The sequence below is a fragment of the Lissotriton helveticus genome, assembly GCF_964261635.1.
Source record: "Lissotriton helveticus chromosome 1_1 unlocalized genomic scaffold, aLisHel1.1 SUPER_1_unloc_50, whole genome shotgun sequence".
NCBI classification, from domain to species: Eukaryota; Metazoa; Chordata; class Amphibia; order Caudata; family Salamandridae; genus Lissotriton; species Lissotriton helveticus.
In genome coordinates, this window is record NW_027611693.1 from 1,385,199 (window position 1) to 1,404,444 (window position 19,246).

The 19,246-nt window shown below is 44.9% G+C and overlaps 1 protein-coding gene across 1 annotated transcript in view; it reads left to right on the plus strand.

The window, feature by feature from the left end:
• Positions 1 to 1,262: 1,262 nt before the first annotated feature.
• LOC144806163 (uncharacterized) overlaps positions 1,263 to 19,246 on the plus strand; it is a 37,502-nt gene continuing 19,518 nt past the window's right edge. Inside the window, exons 1-3 of the mRNA XM_078672587.1 lie at positions 1,263 to 2,077; positions 10,909 to 11,035; positions 14,466 to 14,588. Coding sequence (XP_078528713.1) covers positions 1,388 to 2,077; positions 10,909 to 11,035; positions 14,466 to 14,588 — 940 coding nt within the window. The 5' untranslated portion in view covers positions 1,263 to 1,387. The remainder of the gene's footprint in view (positions 2,078 to 10,908; positions 11,036 to 14,465; positions 14,589 to 19,246) is intronic.

Consider the following 19,246-nt stretch of genomic DNA (forward strand, 5'->3'; position numbering starts at 1 on the left):
TGTCAAGAAGAGTGTGAATGGAGCTGCATTTGTTATATACTTCCTGAAGTGTTACCTTTATTACATACATCTTGAAGAGTTTCCTTTTTCATATACTTCCTGAAGAGTTACAGTTGTTATACACTTTGTAAAACTGAAGTGACAGCAGCATATCCTGATCATTTCTTTTTCCACAATGTCTTCTTGTTTAAATGAAATCTTGACTGTGCGTCTTCCTAAAGCTACACCTCTAGCGAATGGGTGTTCCGTGAGTGCCCTTTCTTTACTAAGTTATCACCTCCTTTTCTGAATTAAGATGTGGCATGCGCAATAGAACATTCAGTTAAATATCTGTGTATTGTGAAATATCTCTTGGTTACTTTAAAAAATGGTAAAGAAGAGATGGCTTTTACAAATAGTTAAATATTGTGTATTTACATTCTCTTACATTTCCATTTAGTGATTTTAAATCTCTTTACATCCAACAGGAAACCAACCTTGAATGCACAAATGATTGTGAATAATGACTTTAATCGTGTAAATGTGCAAAAAGCGGTCAGAAAAATTAGCTCCAATATTCAGGTAAAGAGCTGCACAGTCAGAGACTGAGGAACCTGAACATAAACTGATAGATCCTGGAAGAAGCAGTCACGAGCAATTCAGTGGATTTAAGAGTCTGAGCTGTGCACCTCTACGCCACAAGACGAAGAAATGACCTCTAGAAAATTAACGCAACAACAATAACTAACCACTGCCTGTATAAACAAGTCTCCAAGATTTAATGATTGGATCGGTGTGAGGTGGATACAGCATTGCTCTGTTTCCTGTAATGATGGTAGACCACCATTCAGTGTGCTACGCATATTGTAAACAATTTCTGGCTAAACCACAGGAGCAAGAGAAAAGCATAATGGAGTAGAGCCAGACAACTGAAGGATCTACTGATCTACTAGACTGTCCCAATTTGCATCGACCTGAAGGAAGACTAATCTTCACTCGTAAACATGCAAAACCATTATACAATCTAAAGACATAACCACATACAAAGAAGTTTTACTTGCCACAAGTATAATATATGTAATTGGTGAGTCTTGCATTTCGTTGTAAAATCTGAAATCAAGCATCCAAAATATCACACACATACAGGGAATGTGAGAATAACACAAGTGCTTTATCAACCGTGTTAGCTCCTCAGAAAACGCAGTACTCTGATGCAGACAAATATAAACCTGACCCAGAGACACTACCCAAGAAAGAAAAATCATTCAAAAGCAGCAAGAGCTTTAGTTTGTCATCACTACTAAAGAGCCATCAGCAAACACACACAGGAAAAGCAACGTGCAATTGCAATGAATGTGTGAAGAACTTTAGTCAGTTAGCACTCCTAAAAGATCATCAGCGGACACAAATGGGGGACAAACCATACCATTGCACTGAATGTGTGAAGAGCTTTCGTTGGTTATCACAACTCCAAATACATCAGCGAACACACACAGGGGAAAAACCGTACCATTGCAATGAATGTGTGAAGAAGTTCAGACAGTTATCAAATCTACGAACACATTTGCAAACACACACTGGGGAAAAACCATACCATTGCAATGAATCTGGAACTCGTTTTAGTGATTCCTCAACTCTCAGGATTCATCAGCGAACACACACAGGGGACAAACCATACGATTGCAGTGAATGTGTGAAGAGCTTTAGTGGGTTATCACATCTTAAGAGACATCAGCGAACACACACTGGGGAAAAACCATACCATTGCACTGAATGTGTGAAGAGCTTTAGTGAGTTATCACATCTACAAGTACATCAGCGAACACACACTGGGGAAAAACCATACCATTGCAGTGAATGTGGACGTAGTTTTAGTCATTCCTCAACTCTCAGGATTCATCAGCGAACACACACAGGGGAAAAACCATACCATTGCAATGAATGTGTGAAGAGCTTCAGTCGGTTATCACATCTACAAGAACATCAGCGAACACATACTGGGGAAAAACCATACCATTGCAATGAATGTGGAAGTAGTTTTAGTCAATCCTCAACTCTCAGGAAACATCAGCGAAAACACACGGGAAAAACCATCCCAGTGCAATGAATGTTTCAAGAGCTTCAGTCGGGTATCGAATCTCCAAAGACATCACAACACACACAGTTGAGAAATCAGTGAATGTTTGAAGAACTTCAGTCGTTTATCACACCTCAAAATACATCAGCGATCGCACACAGGGGAGAAACCATTCCATTGTAGCGAATGTGGAAGTAGTTGTAAGAAATCTTCAACATTATGGAATCCTCAGCGAACACACACTGGAGAAAAGCCATTCAAGTGCAGTGAGTGTGTGAAGTGCTTTAGTCAATTATCAGACCTACAAAGACATCAACGAACACACACAGGTGAAAATCCCTAACACTGCAATGAATGTGGAAGTAGTTTTGGTGACCCTTCAACATTAAGAAATCCTCAGCGAACACACTTAGGGGAAAAGCCATTCAAGTGCACTGAATGTGCGAAGAGCTTTAGTCGATTACCAATTCTACGAGGACATCAGCAAAAACATACAGGGGAGAAACCATACCATTGCAGTGGATTTGGAAGTAGTTGTGGAAAGGATTTTCAGCTAACTACTGGGATTAGTAATAAAACCTATAAACACAACACACTTGAATACGTTTAACGAGCAAAGACTGGAGAATATTTGTAGCTGGCTTTGGTGTTCGGCCATTTTGTACAACAACTGGTTCATTGACCGCTGCTAGAGAACAACGTCCAAAGGCACAAGAAGTCAAAGTAGGAAAATGTGACCTGTAACTCTGAGAGTTAATGCTTGCAGTGCACAACGTTTATCCGAAGCCCTGACGCGGGGAAAAAGGATGCTCATTTCGATCATCACATAGGTAAAAGCACCCACCATAGTGGCACATCCCCAGAGGTGTCCAATATCAAGCTGGTCCCTTGGGAAATTTGCTGGCTCACCACTGACTATGTAAATTATTTACAGTGAAATTAATTGTATATGAATATATTTTAGACGTGTCTTATTTACAGAGAATCACCCAACCAACTCTTAACTGGTGAAAGGACAGAATCTGTGCATGATGGCAAAATTATTGATCGGAGAGAGAACTGTTGAAAAGTTTAGTTCTGAATAGGTTTCTGAAAGGTTGAGAGTTAGGTAAAGATTGAATCTTGAGCAGTAAAAAATTCCAGCTCTTAGAGTCTTCAACTATCGACTCCCTGCTTTACATTTCTTGAACCTTGGCTCTGGGGAAAAAAATCTGGATTCAGGAGTAAAGGAACACAAAAGATACTGAATTTTGACACAAATGATATTCAGGTTTGTTTTTACATGTAAAAAGAAACTCTTGTTTTATAAACCGCCGGTGAATGAATGGGCATAAAAAGTGCTGCCTCGTGAGAAAACAGTGAAACTTTGTGATGCAGTTGGGACGTCTTCAGACCACAAATAAGATAGATCGTAGCATTCTGACTCATCTCTAATGTGCTTTTGTGTTGCTGGAGCTGACAAATAAACAGTGCTCTCATAGCCCAGCCTTGTGTAGAGTAAGGAGTTCACCAATATAATATGCATATCAGAAGAAAGGATACATCTTCAGTAGCTCCAGATAGTAGAAACTAATGCTTTCCACCGAGGTCATTTTAACAAAGTGCTGAGTCCGGGAAGTTCTTCCTGCTGCCGAGTATCATCACTACCGCCACCACCCAGCCAGTGAGGAACAGCAACAAGACTGCTGTTCATCATACCCATGCTTATACATAACACACTAGAGGGGTTTGCTCCAGGTTCAAACTCACTTTACTTTCATGTTAACAGCAACAAGTTCTAAACTGAACAAATTATATTTACGAACAAGTAGTTTGTACGGCCATTAGTGCCATAATACATTCTAAACCCAATACTTTATGAATCGGTATTAATGATACATAACCAAACATCTAAACACCACCTATGTATGGACATCCAAGAGCCTTTAAAAACCACACTACAGAGGTGTGTACCAGGATTAAATTCAATTTACTGTAACGTTAACATGAACTAAATTATGATACAGCATGAACAATCATGAGACTATTAAATGTACACAATGATGACTAGATTTTAAATATTTCTCACAAGTGTATGTTTTGATTTGTAATAAAACAAAAAATGTATTTGAATTCATGGTATTTGACTGCTGATTGCATGGAAAGAGATGTTAAATGTGATTTCTTCCCTAAACTATAAAGATAATTTGTGATGTCAGCAAGGAGCCTAGTTTATTTGGCAATAGAGGGGTCAAACCTCCATAGCATGACTGCTTTCAGCTGGGAGTCTAGCGCAGGTGGTATCAGAGTGGACTATTCTCCCCAGTGTGCCTTCTCTCAGAGTGAGAGGCAGTTCTTTGCTTGCGACGGTACCACCTCTGCATCTGTGTTAATGAAGAGAGAAGTGCTACCTGTAATACTGAGATCTGGGCTTCACTCCTGTGTTAGGAACTTAAGTCAGTCGTTTTTACCCAATAAATACCAGATTTATTTTGGAAAACGTAAAATGTGTGTATAGTGGCATTCCTCTGGTTAATAATCCATAAAAATGCTACCGAATGATGAGTACTTGAAAGCATACTCCCATACGAGGGATTTAAATATGCATTTGTCACATGCAAAATTGACTTACATTTTTATTTGAAGGTTCTTATATAGCGCTTCTTTATCTAATAATGCCTGATGGGTTTTCTCCGAGAGCCCCTTCTCCTTAGGAAGAAGTTTTTTTTTCGTTCACAGACCCAATGTGATCTCCAATAGAAAGATGACAGTCTCTCCAACTCTAAACCGGGCTGGTGGGAGGACCGGTGGTTTGGCTGGTACAACGCTAGGTTGTATTTTTGATAGAGTGCTCTGTCTGCCACAACCTGAATCCTGCCTGTCTTTCTTTAGTGATTTTTAGGTCATTTACAATACCAATAGCTCAAACTTTCCTAATGCGAGACCTATTGCATTGCAAATGCTTGTTCTATTTTGAGTTACATTTGAAGACTGTCCCCCTCATGTATAGTTTGACAATGTGTCCACGGTCTGCCAGAGGAGCATGTTTACCAACTTCCACTACACCATTACACTAGCGTCCCCCATGTTTAGCGACCTCCACCAACCTGGCCATCCCTGTGACTTCAGAGGAGCAACAGGAGCTCCTCTAAAAGCACGTAAAGTTTGCTGAGTGGCTGCCATGTTTCACACGGGTGCCCAGCAGACTTTTTTGTTTTACTCCTAAAGTGAGAGTTTGTTTTTTGGAAAAATAATGTGCTTGCTACACTGAGAGCTTTCCACAAGGGAGTCTGGGTCATATTTCCTAGGTTTTTTTGTTTGAGACTGCCTATCTTTTCATAGTGTTCCTGGAGAGAAAGAAGTAGGTCAGAATGCCTACCATTTGTAGGGCAGACGGTCTTCCATTATTGTTTCCTGAAAGAGCCTTATTTGTGCAGTTTCTCGTAATTTGTAAAAACCGTTATATCTGAAGGTTCTCCTTCGAGACCTTGGTTGGAAGCTTGCAGCATTGTGCCAGCTGTTGTGTACAAATGTTGTGTAAAATCAATGCGCCACCCTCCGAGCCTGTGCTGTTGAATTGAATGATATCTAAAAGTAGTGTGCAGCCCTCTTAGACTGCATATGGCTTGTGCAAACCCATTGTGTCTCCAAACACTTGCTGCTGACTGCGGTGTCTTAGTGTCCATGTTCTACCTGGGATTTTATCTGTTTGTCACCATCATTATGAGACGCAGGAGCTGCAGAAAGAAGGGCATGAGGATTCACTAATTTGTTGTTATTAAAATGTTACAAGATCACAATGCCCATTCGCAATTAGTCAAATTGACACACTCAGTTAAATGCTGTGCTCTGTCTCTATTGTGGCAAATATTTTAAGCTACCTAGCATCTTCATGTAAGTCTTACAGAATGGTGCACACACAGATCGACCATTGTGGACACCTCACTTTATTAATGGGAAACAAGTGCGGGACCATCCATTAATTCGACTATTTAAAATGGAATGAGGATAAGCATACCTCCTTTACTGACATATCAGATGTTATGATGTGGTAACATAGTCTTTATTGTGTTAAATGCCCTATTCAGACCACTGACCTGTGTGAGAGAGTTTGCTGCACACTGAGAGGAGAAGCGCAGGAGCGCTATCACCACCCAACGACCGCCACCGCTACCTCCAGCTGCGCTGCCGCCTCGGGACTACCAATCCCGGCATCCCTTGCGGCGGCGCCTAGCCCTGACGCGTTTGCAGCGTCAGGAGGGGCTTCAAGAGAGCTGTGCCCTCGGTGGAGCGGGGGAACCACTATTCAGACCACTTACCAGTGTGAGAGAATTTGCTGCACACTGAGAGGAGAAGCGCAGGAGCGCTATCACCACCCAACGACCGCCACCGCTACCTTCAGCTGCGCTGCCGCCTCGGGACTAAAAATCCCGGCATCCCTTGCGGCAGCGCCTAGCCCTGACGCGTTTGCAGCGTCAGGAGGGGCTTCAAGAGAGCTGTGCCCTCGGTGGAGCGGGGGAACCACTATTCAGACCACGTACCTGTGTGAGAGAGTTTGCTGCACACTGAGAGGAGAAGCGCAGGAGCGCTATCACCACCCAACGACTGCCACCGCTACCTCCAGCTGCGCTGCCGCCTCGGGACTACCAATCCCGGCATCCCTTGTGGCGGCGCCTAGCCCTGACGCGTTTTCAGCGTCAGGAGGGGCTTCAAGAGAGATGTGCCCTCCGCGTTGCGGGACGCCGGGCGAAGCCCGGGCAAAGGGCGGGCCCTCTACGGCCCTCATCGGCAGGAAGAGTCAGGGACAGGGCCTGGAACGCTGCCCAAAACACCATTTGTGAGTTTGTACCAAATACACCTAACACTGCAATTATAGGAAAGTCATCCTGTGTAACAGTATTGTACGGTATAACTTGGGGGTAACCGGTGTTACAATCTCCTAATATGTCGAAGTCAAAAACGACTCAAGCTATTAATACTCTCGACAATTATATGGTCCAGGTTGTTGCAAAAATAAACAGTGATAGGAGATCCTCACTGGGGTTGAGCCTTTCCCCTGTACTGCCATCACCTGATAATATGCCTCCAGACATACCTGACCTTGATATTAGCAATGAGGTTTTTCAGCAACCTGAGAATAACCCATTAACCCAGCTATTAGTAGCTATAGCTGACTCAGACGCTGAGAGTATACCTGATGAAGACATAGTATTGTTAGAAGAGGAGCCCCCAGCACCGGTACCAGCCCCAAGAGTTGCTAAGGGGGGGGGAAAGAGTCTTCCAAAACGGGGCGGGCTTCGCTCAAGAAAAAAAAACGCTCAGATGTATCCCCACCGAAAAGTACTGGAGAAGATGTAAGGGGAATCTCTGGGGGGAAGTTACTTTTGGACGAAGATCAATTTTAAAAACTGTTAAACGCCCTAGATAATAAAATCAAGACCATAACTAAACCCCTTCTATGCAAAATAGATCACCTCACTGAAGAGGTGAACAGGTTGGGGGGACTTTTGCAAAAATCATTAAAGGAAGCAGCAAAAAATCCTAAGCAGGAAACACTTAGAGTCGAGTAAAAAAAAACACAGACAGCACCCAGGACAGAACCCTTGGAAAATACTCCCCTTATTCCTATGCCATCTAACGATATAGGGGGGGGATCCCAGGAGACTGGGTACTAATATCGGTGATTCTGAAAGGCCAAGGCAATGGGACAGGCTGGTAGACTCCAATATAGAGAAGGGACCAGTAGAATTAATTGTAGAGGCATCTCCCCTAGTACTGGTCCTGGCGAATGTCCCACTCCTAGAATCTGGGCAAGTAGAGAACTCATCATCCCTAATAAATAAATCATTGCACTGGCTAGATAGGAACATGGCCTTTTCTCCGGAGGGCATGGACCAGTTGGCACAAGAAGTTGTGAAGGCTAGAAGAGTAGAATGGATCGGGGGTGGTAATAAAAAATTTAGAGGGGATTGTGTGGTGCTACATTTTTCTGATCCTGAAGTGCTGCCAAACATTCTAGCAAACATATATCCTCCCCAGCGCAGATCTACAGAGATAGTTCCTCTAACGCTAGATTTTTTCTATGCAAAGAAAGGGAACACTCTAAATCCCACAGTACTTAGAACAAAATGGAATCCTGTGGTAAGGAAAGGCAAACCCCTTGGTATAAGAAGTAATTGGGGCATGCCGATGGAAAATAGATACTCTGCCCTTTCTGATCTCAACGAGTGTGACTGACTGAATGGGCGGATGAGTGCAGTCAAGGGAAACATAGTTGGGATCCAAGAGGGGGAAACTGGTATTGCTAAGAAGCTTATTGTCACTAACTCTAGTAATGGGAGGACACCCTGTCGTACGGGGGTTCATTCTTGTACTATGGAGCACTTGGCTCCCACTCCCCGCATTATTGAAAATAGCAGGGCAACTAGCCCCCCTCCTACTCTGGCCCAACCCCTGCATGCCCAATATGTATCACCACCGAACGTGAGGGTTAGCCCGTTGAAGGAAGGTCTTAAATTCCTATCCTGGAATCTGGCGGGAATCTTTAACAAACTAGATTCCCCAGATTGGTGCGAATTTATTGACCTCCATGATGTAATTATGTTCCAGGAAACCTGGGCAGTGATCCCTGCCCATCGTCAGGGTTTTTTAAATTTCTTTGTCCCTGCGAAAAAGCATCCAAAAGGGCAGCCCTCAGGGGGACTAATCACATGGGTACGCCAATCATAACAATGTACCATTAGAGCGAGACCCGTTAATAATTGTGACTTACTGCCAATTGTGATAACCTGGGCTGATGGCCAGGAGATGGCCCTCTATAACATATATGCCAGGGGAACAATAGGGGGTAAAGCTTCAGAGGTGGTAGTAACACTTGATAACGATCTGGAGCATCTACCAACGCATATCACTATCCTAGTGGGGGGAGACATGAACACTACATTCGAACCACTAGGCCAGGGGGATAATGAAATGTCCCTGGAGGAAGATACTAAATGGGGAATTCCCCAATTGGATTTACCCGTGGTAAAGAAATGGTCTGAAGTGGCAGTACAAGTAAAGAGTTTGTGTTTGGCCAGGGGGTTGAGGGCAGCAAATGGCCGCACCCCTTCAGACCTTCAGGGTGTTCATACCTTTGACAACACAAGGGCAAGCAGTCGGATAGATTACATCCTTGTAGATGTCAGAGATTGGCATAAGATGATAGATATGAGAGTGACACCTAGATTGGAGAGTGACCACAACCCGTTGTGCTTGCTCTTCAAATTGGACCAAGGAGTAATATTGCCAAATCCTGAAAGGGGCGTCATGCCACTAGATATTATTTCAACCAACAACCAACGCCATGTCAAATGGGCAACTCTGTTGGACAAGCCAGGGAAAATGCAGGATTTATTGGAGGTTGTTGCAAATGAGGTTAGCAGCTTGCAGGATCATTGTAATGCGCCAAATTTTAATAAATGAATCGAAGAGTCACACGTCAAGTTTTTTTCCAAAATACAGGGGTTCTTTTAAAAAAAAGTTTATCAGGGAAAGGGTGCTTGTCCTCGTAGAAATAAAGGATGGTATGACCATTCTTGTAGAAAGGCACGGCAGAACCTCAGCCAAGCGCTGAGGAGTAAAGAAGGAGTGTTGAAGGCCAGGGACGACTATAGAAAAGCTCAAGCTAGGGCAAAAAGGCTGTGGGACGAAAATCAATGGCTAGATCTAAAAAAAGCCTGCGCAGCTAAACAGCAAAAAGAGTTTTGGGCTATCTTAAAATGGGGTAGGGGGGGAATTGCAGATTGTCCAAACAATTATGTGGCTAAGGAAGCATGGGTGGATTTCTTCAAACCGCAATATGCTGATAACTCGCCTCCGGGCTGCCACCCGCCCCCCAAAATGGTATTCTATAGTTATGAAGTATTCACATTGGGGGATGTAAATGTAGCATTGGACGGGTGACCAGAGGTAGGGCTCCAGGAATTGATGGAATACCGGCAGATGTATTTTTATCCGACCGGGCTAACTGGTGTCAATATTTTGTTTGGCTTGTAAACTCCATCGCTCAAGGAGCTGCGATACCAGTTTCATGGAAGGGCGCAGAGATCATTCCAGTTTTCAAAAAAGGGGACAAGGCCTTACCAAGTAATTATAGACCCATCAGCCTTATCGACTCTGCACAAAAGCTGATGGGTAGAATGATACAAAATAAAATACAAACTTGGATAGATGATAATGATATCCTCTCCCCGTACCAAGCTGACTTCCGCCCCCTAACTAGCTCTGTCGACCAGGTATTCCATTTTTTAACCCTTTACTGGAAAAACGTGACCTTGACAAATGGCCCATTATATGCCGTTTTTGTCGACTTAAAGTCAGCATTTGACTTGGTACCTCGTCAAAAACTATGGATTGTTCTTAGCGAGCTTGGAATCAGCCCGGAATTATTGACATTGTTAGTGCGTATGCACGAAAATAACTACGCCAGGATTAGGTGGGGTGCACAGGGGGACGTCACTGATTCTTTCCCTGTGGAGCGTGGGGTGAGACAGGGATGCGTCATGGCCCCCGCCTTATTCTCCCTTTATATCAACGGCGTAGTAGACCATCTAAAGAAATCACCAACTGATGCCCCTATGCTAAATGGGGAGCGGGTTCCAGTATTAATGTTTGCTGATGACACTTTACTGGTCTCGCGGACCCCTAGCAGATTACAAAAGACAATTGAAGCATTTGGAGATTTCTGTCGGATTCGGGGCCTGGAATTAAACACTACAAAGACCAAGTTCATGAACCTAAATCCTGCTAAGCAATTCAAGGGCAAAATAAATTTTAATGGGTCTGTTCTGGAAGAGGTGAATGCTTTCACTTACCTTGGTATTTCCTTGCAGGGTAGTATGAACTGGAAATCACACATTGATTCTGTGGTCTTAAAGTTCCATCAGCTGGCTGGGGCCATAGCACAAAAATATAAATCTTCGCTAACAAAACCCATCCAGCCTATTATGGAGATTTATAGTATGAAAGTGCTGGGTGCCTGCCTTTATGGATCAGAGCTATGGGGCTTTGCCAATTTGAGTGTCTTGGCTATTGCAGAGAACAAATTCCTTCGCCGGTTGGTTGGTGTCCCGCAGAGCACTCCATCGATCCCACTCCTATATGATCTAGGGAGGAAAAAGATCGAGGATATGGCTCGATTGCGCCCACTTTTATATTGGAGGCGCATAAAGACAACACCTGAACTGGACCATTATGCATCTGCTCTCATGGACATTATTAGCTCTGACCGGTTCCATAAAATAACTTGGCTTAAAGAAATTAGGAACTTGCTACAAAAACTGCATTTAGACCACTTATGGACTACTACTGACCCTTCCGCCTTTCCATCTAAGGTGTTGTTGAAAAAAATGTATTGGGACATGGTACACCAATCGGTTTTAATTTCCAATCAACCCTCTATGTTGACATCCCAGTATTTGGAGACCAAATTAGCCCCAAACTGTGAACAGTACTGGGATCTGATCACAAAACCCTTGGACAGAAAGCTGTATTTTCAGTTCAGAGTTGGTTGCCTACCTCTAAATGTTTTTACTTTAAAATGGTCACCAAGTAATGTTAATACATGTTGCTACTGCAAGGTCCACGTTGAGGATATTCCACACTTTTTGTTTGTATGCCCCCTGTATGCTGCTCCAAGAAGTAGATGGCTAAAACCAGTGTGCAAGAATTTGGGGATAAGAAAATACCTAGAAGCACTGAGAATATTAAGATCAAATTGTGCCCCCAATCTTGCAATTGCCCTAGCCAAATATTTGGGTTGGGCCTGGATCATCCGCACCCGCACTTTAACTGCGATTAATCATGAATGATGAAAAGTTTTTTGTTTTAAGCTAGATTTATCTTTTATGTATTAGACATAGTGACCCTGTACTTTTAAACTGTATAAATTCCTTCTAGAGGAAAGAATTCGCCAGCATTTTGTATTTAATGTGTATCTTAAATTGATCTTAACTTAGTATAGTAATTATTTATGTTTAGAATAGGGATAAAATGCTTTTATGACAATGCTGTCGAATAAAGTATTGAAACTCGGTTAAATGCCTGGCCTGAGAATCCCGATCTCTCTCTGATGGGTCTATCAAGTCTAATTGGCCATGCTTTTGCGTTTCAGACAACAATCCTTTTGGATGTGTTGGCTAGTCAGTGTTCTCCTGGAATGCTGTTCTCAATTTCCAGCTGTACAAAACATTTTTAACACCAGTGGATTATCCTCCCTTTCCTGAGCGACCAAATCTCTGTGTAGCTACATGTCTTAAAGACTAGGAAGCTTGAACATCTGGTCTCAAAATGCTTATTTAATTTAGGAAACTGCATTGTCCTCTATCCTAAAGCACATATATTTCATTAGAACAATCTTCAATCACAAAAATACAAATACATATATTACTAAACATTGTTTACATGATTATATAGTTATCACAAACAATATTATTTTCCCAACCACCACCAGCCGGCAGTGCACGCTTCCACCAGGCACACACACACCACCAGCCGGCAGTGCACACTTCCACCAGGCACACACACACCACCAGCCCAAAGTAACATCAATAAGGTTTTTACCAGGGGCGGGCGCTTCAGGGGTCGAGCGACCGGCCGTGGATTCAATCAGACCTCCAGAAGCTTTGATCAAAGTGGACGTGGCGGAGCCCAGCGATCCAACCTCTACTCCACTCGAAACCGTGGTGGCAGAGGCAGGCAGCACAAGGAAGGGTATTGAGGACAGAAAAACAGCAGCGATGCCTCCTATTCAGGTAAACCTGATTCAGTGTGGAGGTCACAGTGGGAGGCTGGATTGCCTTGTTTCTACACAGGTGGGAGAGTTTAACGAGCGACCCGTGGGTACTTCGGACAGTACAAGGTTTACAGATTGAATGTTTTATGCGGCCCTACAACATACACCAACCTCTAAATTTTTCCAGTGCAGTTACTGCTGGGTAGGTGCGTAATTCAGATGAGACAGGTGTTTGTACACAGTCCTCAGGCCTCCATGTTTTACATGAGGTGTAATGCTTCGCCAACTATGATTCAGAAAGAGTATCATTTTAACCCCAGCGACTGATGTGTTTGTGTTTTTTGGGGCTTTTCATAATCTGGGTAGCTCTGTCTTACTAGAGAGAGTGAGGGATGTGGCAGCCGCTGGTTTAAAGACGAGCGGTTGAATCTGCAGCGGAAAAACCTATTCAACTCCAATCTAACTCCTCAGCTGACACCCATACTACAAATCGTATAAACTAAAGATACAAACCAAGATCAGGCTGCAATAAACAATAGCGTCACTCTGATTGAATGCTGGATGCATCACAACATCGCGGCAGACACTTATTGACTGTAACTCATGCCACGCTTAGGAGGTGAGAGATGAGTGTGTCAGTCCATCGTTCAGGAGGAAGAGAAGGTTGGACTTTGTAGGTACACTTGGGAGAGAAATGAGTCTGTCAATCCATTGTTCATGAGGAAGAGAAGCTTGTACTTTTAGGAGTCTACTTCATAGCCAAGATGCACATGAAGACCTGGAGATGCGTTTTTAAATGTGGTGCATTTTCCTTGTTAGCGCCGGGCGCCGCTTTTAAAAGGTGTGCCAGGTGCAACCCGGGAAAGCGCCTTCTTATGTTCAATGGGCTGCCCCCCGGGGCAGCTGCAAACTCGTGCTGCCTTGGGGGCTTCGCATTCAGTGAAATACAGCGCAGCTTTGAAGCAGCCATCCTGTGTTTCACTAGACAGGTGGCAACCCCCCTGCACTTTTAAGAGGGGAAAGAGACCACCTTGCAGGTGGGTGCAGTGAATGACTGCATCCGCCTGCAAGGGGATGTCTCGGGGGTCCATAAAACCCCCTTTTCCACCCCCCAGAGGGCTACTATCTGGTGGTGTACTGACATTGCACCACCTTTTGGGTGTCTTTAGCTGTCATAGCAACTCCTGACACCTTCTTTGCCTCCGCGCCCGTGTCTATAATCATACGCGGGCTCAGAGCCAAAGAGATTCCCTCATTTGCAAGAAGCCACGCCCCCATGCAAATGAGGGAACGTCCTCTGGTAATTGCACTGGCGCTATATGTGCGTCAGCGCTATCTGTATTACAGAAAGGGCCACCCAAACTTCTGCAGCCATTCCGGTGATGCCAAAGTGCCATAGGCGCGTGCAAAGCCGGGACGCATGCCCATTGAGCCCCCAGGGCACTTTCATAATACGGCACCTGCACGGATACGCTTATCGGAGTTGTGTAAAGAGTTCCTTTTCCCTTCATTCTTTGCTCTTCAAGTTAGAGTTGTATGTTCCAGTTGTGCAGAGCATTGGGGCTTTATGCAGTCAGTCAGCAGATTTCACACTCATGCAGACAGTACATTGAAATGTAAATGTTGTAATTATTTTTTGGTTTGAATTCATTTTAGGCTATGGGACGATGACCAATATAATTTCGGTCGTCATTAAAGAGGAGGAGGAGGAGGAGGAGGAGAGCCATCCCACTACCTATCCGAGGCCAGAGGAAACACAAAACGTCAGTTGTGCTCCAGGTAAGAAATGATGCTTTCCTACATAGAATCACGCGAAGGCTGACAGCTCCAGCTGGTATTACAGTGACACATGCCTCCAGTAAGTGTCTGCCTATCATCAATTCTGGTATTAGGGGAAGAAGAGCATCAACCAAGCACCTGGCCATCTACACTTCCGGGTCCGTATTATGGAAAGTGGCCCAGGGGCACAATGAACAGGGTTGCCCACTTTATGTGCCCCTGGGGCACTTTGGTATTTCTGAAGGGGCCACAGCCGCTTGTGCTGCCCTTTTTGTAATACAGATAGTGCTTGCGCCAATATAGTGCCAATGCTATCACCAGAGTGTGTTCTCTCATTTACATGGGGGCATGGCCCCATGCAAAGGAGGGAATCCCTTTGCATTCTCCCTTTGGAGATGCGGGCGCACAGGCAAAGAAGCTGTCAGGAGGTGTGCTGACAGTGAGCCTCCTGATAGCAGGCCTCTGGGGCGGGAGATGGGTCCCTTGGACCAGTAGGGCCCCCAATGTTGTACATGTGTCACCTCCTGCACTGACTCCTTCCCCCTTCACCCTAAACACAGCAGCACAGCAAGATCCAAACCCCAGGACACTTGGTACACGAACACTCAGACGGATAAATCACCACTGCAAACAACTGGAGAGCAAACAGAGAACGAGCCAGGACAATGCAGACAGGAGCACCTTTCAAATCCATCTTGAGACAAGTCCACCAAAGGAACTAGACCACCAAACGTGCCGCTCCGGTGGATCGCATCAATGCCAGCACCAACAGAAGCAAAGAAATGTTCACCGTTGTGAAGGATTTGACCTCCCAGGCTTCTGCCTTCAACTCAATCACCCCCTCGCAGGAGTTCTGCAACACTTGTTCAGTTCTTCAGCAACATAATCACCACTATCTACAGCAACTTCAACCCTCAAATGGACCGGACGGACCTCTCCAAAGGCCTCCTGATCTTATCCAAATAACTTATGCTCGCGATCACCCCATAAGAACTGCTCCCACCGTGAAGTCAATCAACTCAGGAGCCCAATCAGAACCCTGCCTCACCACACCATCTCCAGAGGACTGAAATCTATCAAGCCATACTCACACACATTCTGAATGCTTCCTCCTCTTCCACAACCTTCCCAGATGCTTGGAAATAGGCACTGGTTCTCCCATTGCTGATGGAACCCCCCACTGCCCCGTCAATGCTTACCAACTGAAGACTCATCTCTCTGCTACCGTTCCCGTCCAAGATCTTTGAGAAAATCATCAACAAACTCCTCACTGAATACCTCAATGACCACAAACTTCTCAACATCACTCAGTCTGGTTTCAGAGCCAACAACAGCACAGAAGCTGCCATCATCGCTGCCACAGATGACCTCTTCAACGTAGAAATGATCTCTCTAGCCAGCATCATCCACTCTCCCAACATCCTCTCCTATGCCAACGACACGCAGCTCAAGCCCTCCCTCACATTCAAGAATGACTGAAATCAACCAATCGATGAAGACCAGTTGTCTAAAGCTGACAAGACTGATCTCTTAGAAGAGCACTTCACCAGGGTGCTTTACGTGGTGGGCAATAGTTTTTGGACTGACACTCACCCCCACCATCCACACCAAGCACCTTTGGCTTGTCATCGACAGCAAACTCGACATGACAGCTCGTCAGTGCCATCACCACCTCATGCTTCTATACCCTGAAGATGCTGAAGATGATTTTTGAACGGCTCTCAATCAGCACCAGCAAAACCGTCATGCGCACCCTGGTCACAAGCAAGCTGAAATATGAGAACATCCTCTATGCCGGGATCAACAAAAAACTCAGAGGCCTGCAGACTATTCAGAACTCTACGGCCAGTCACTCTCAACCTCCCATGCCAAACTCACATCATTCCAAACCTGAAGGACCCCCTCTGGTTCCCTATACACAAACGAGCACAATTCAAACTCCTCACCCACACTTTCAAGGCATTACATAGCACTGGCCCAGCATGCCTCAACAATTACATCTCATTTCACAAACCTTCCAGACACCTCTGCTCGTCCGCACTCCTTGCTCAAATCCCACAGATACGAAAAACCATATCTGTCAGTCACACCTTCTCCTACATCACTTGTAAAGTGTGGAATGACCTGTCACTACACATAAGAACCTCCCCCTCACTTCTTGAATGGAACAATAAGATGAAGACCTGACTTCGAGTAGTCCCACTAGTCCATAGGTTTGGCTCGACTCAAACCTGCTCAGGGCCACGACAGTGCCCTCAACAAATCTACATAACATAACATGGCATAGCACATGACATAGCACACGGTCTTCTGTAGCTGAATTGCTTCTTACCTGAGCCTGCGAGGGGACAGTGTGCTTTCCCTGTGAGACGCAAAAGATATTGCCAGGACAGTGCCCTCCCGCCGCCGCAAGATACACCTGGCCGCCGAGTGGAGGAAGCAGGAAAAACCACAAATCCCAGGGGGCATAGCGGAGCCCCACGTCACCTCCCGACACCGGAGGCGCTTCAAATTGCGCGCTCTCCCCGCATCGCGGGACGCGAGCGGGACGCCCGGACAAAGCCCGGACAAAGGGCGGACAGTCTTAGACAGTCCGAGACAGGCCGCGACTGGACTGGGCCGAACACTCTGCCCCTGCTAAGATCGAGGCATTTTCTTGTAGTAAGCTTATACTGCCTTACCTTATTAAATCCTATAGAGGATTATTATTGTTGTGCCCTCCCTTTTCCTAGTTAGAGTACCGTTCATTCTATGTTATAAACTCCTAATATTCTTCTGAGCGTTAACCTGCAATTGTGTAGCATGCCGAAAGAAATAACTCCAACCACGTCCAATACGATGGATAACTATTTGGTCCAGGTGGTAACGAAAATTAATAGCGAAAGTCGACAGTCATTAGGATTAAGTCAATCTCCAGTTCTCCCTCCCCTGAGCCCATCTCCATCATCTCTATTGCGAGGTACATCATTGCCGACTGCTAGTAGTGAGGCTCCTGAGACCGATCTTCTTGCCAGTGGCAAGTATGATCATAGCGCACTTATAGCGGTTGATCCAGAAATTGACCCGGTAACTGACCCGGAAAGTGATCCTGATTCTGACCCTGAGACACATGTCCATGTCATAGAAGAAGATCTTTCCTCCCCAGAGCAGGAAACTAGGGCAGTCAGAACATGTAGAAAGATCCAGCCCAAGCGTGGCGGGTTACGGTCAGGGTTGAGGAGGAAAAGGGCCTCACCGCTACGGAAAGCTAAGGATAAGAGTATGGATGTTGGGGAGGATAGTGCAAAGCATATTATGGATGATGAGCTATTTCTTAGGATAGCTGATATGATTGAGTGTAAAATCAAAGCTATTATCAAACCAATGGTGGCCAAAATTAATAAGCTTACTGCTGAGGTTAAAAAAATAGGCGGGATTCAGAATAAGGTTGTGGGGGAGGTTGGTAACATAGCAACTCTAGTTTCAAACCTAGTAGGTATAACTGGGGAGAATGTTGCGAGTGTGGCAGAGGCAGGGAGGAGTAAGACAGCAACTATCCCCCCTGGTCAGGCACCAGCAAATGTAGATAATCACCCAGTAGTAAGAGAGGATGCTTTGTTAACATCAACCATACCACCTGTACCATATCAGGAGACAGACTCTCCCCAATTCATAGTAGAAGCTTCACCTCTGGTGTTGGTACAGGCAAATGTACCACCTCTGGTACCTGGGCAGTTAGAATCCCCAACATCTCTCTCTAGTAAGGCGCTGCATTGGCTGTTAGGTAACGTGCAGATGGCTCCAGGAGGGACACAGCAGTTAGCAGGGGAGACTAAGACAGCTAGAAGGGTAGCCTGGATAGGGAACAGACCGAAAAAGTTCAAAGGAGACTGTGTAGTGGTGAACTTTTCTACTTCGGCTGTGCTCCCTAATGTTTTGTCAAATATACTCCCCCCTCAACGCAGGAGTGGCACTGTTGTTCCCCTCACCTTAAAATGTTTCTATGGTGAGCAGCAAAACGTGACTTATCCTAAGACGCCAAGGTGGGACTGTGGTAAATAAATAATTAATTACCGGTACTATTTTTCTATGCATTAAATAAAACAGATAGCTCAATAAATAAGAGGCAGGATCCGGGATATCTGAGTTGAACAGGCTTTAATCAGGCACAAGGGAAGGGGCAGGATCGGAACAGCCTGAAATAGAATGGCATGGAATGGCAGCTGCAACATTTCATTGCATACATTAGGCGTAACAAGTGACAAACGTAAGATAAGAACACATGGGCGTAAAAAGAAGGCGTGTACAGGGCGTGCACAAAGACATGTGATGAGAACGTCACAGAAGCGTCATAAATGGGTGGATACACGGAGGGGGCTACCTGGGCAGCTGGAACCTTTAACCTAGTGGTGCGCGCAAACGGACCATGACGTGTATCTGGGGAGAGCTGGGGGCTCTGACTTCTGCACTAGAAGAGGAGACTAAAGTATGCGATGTCAGGACGACATGTACCTATAGCATATCTGGTATCTTGTGTTTGGAGTACATGTTGATAGAATCTAAAAGTCATCAGAGTAAAGGCTACTGGACACTAAGGCTGAGGCGTGCATATATTCTTCATGTATTGCATGTGCTATGAATCTTCTATGGATATTAATACAGTAATTCTCTTGCATGGA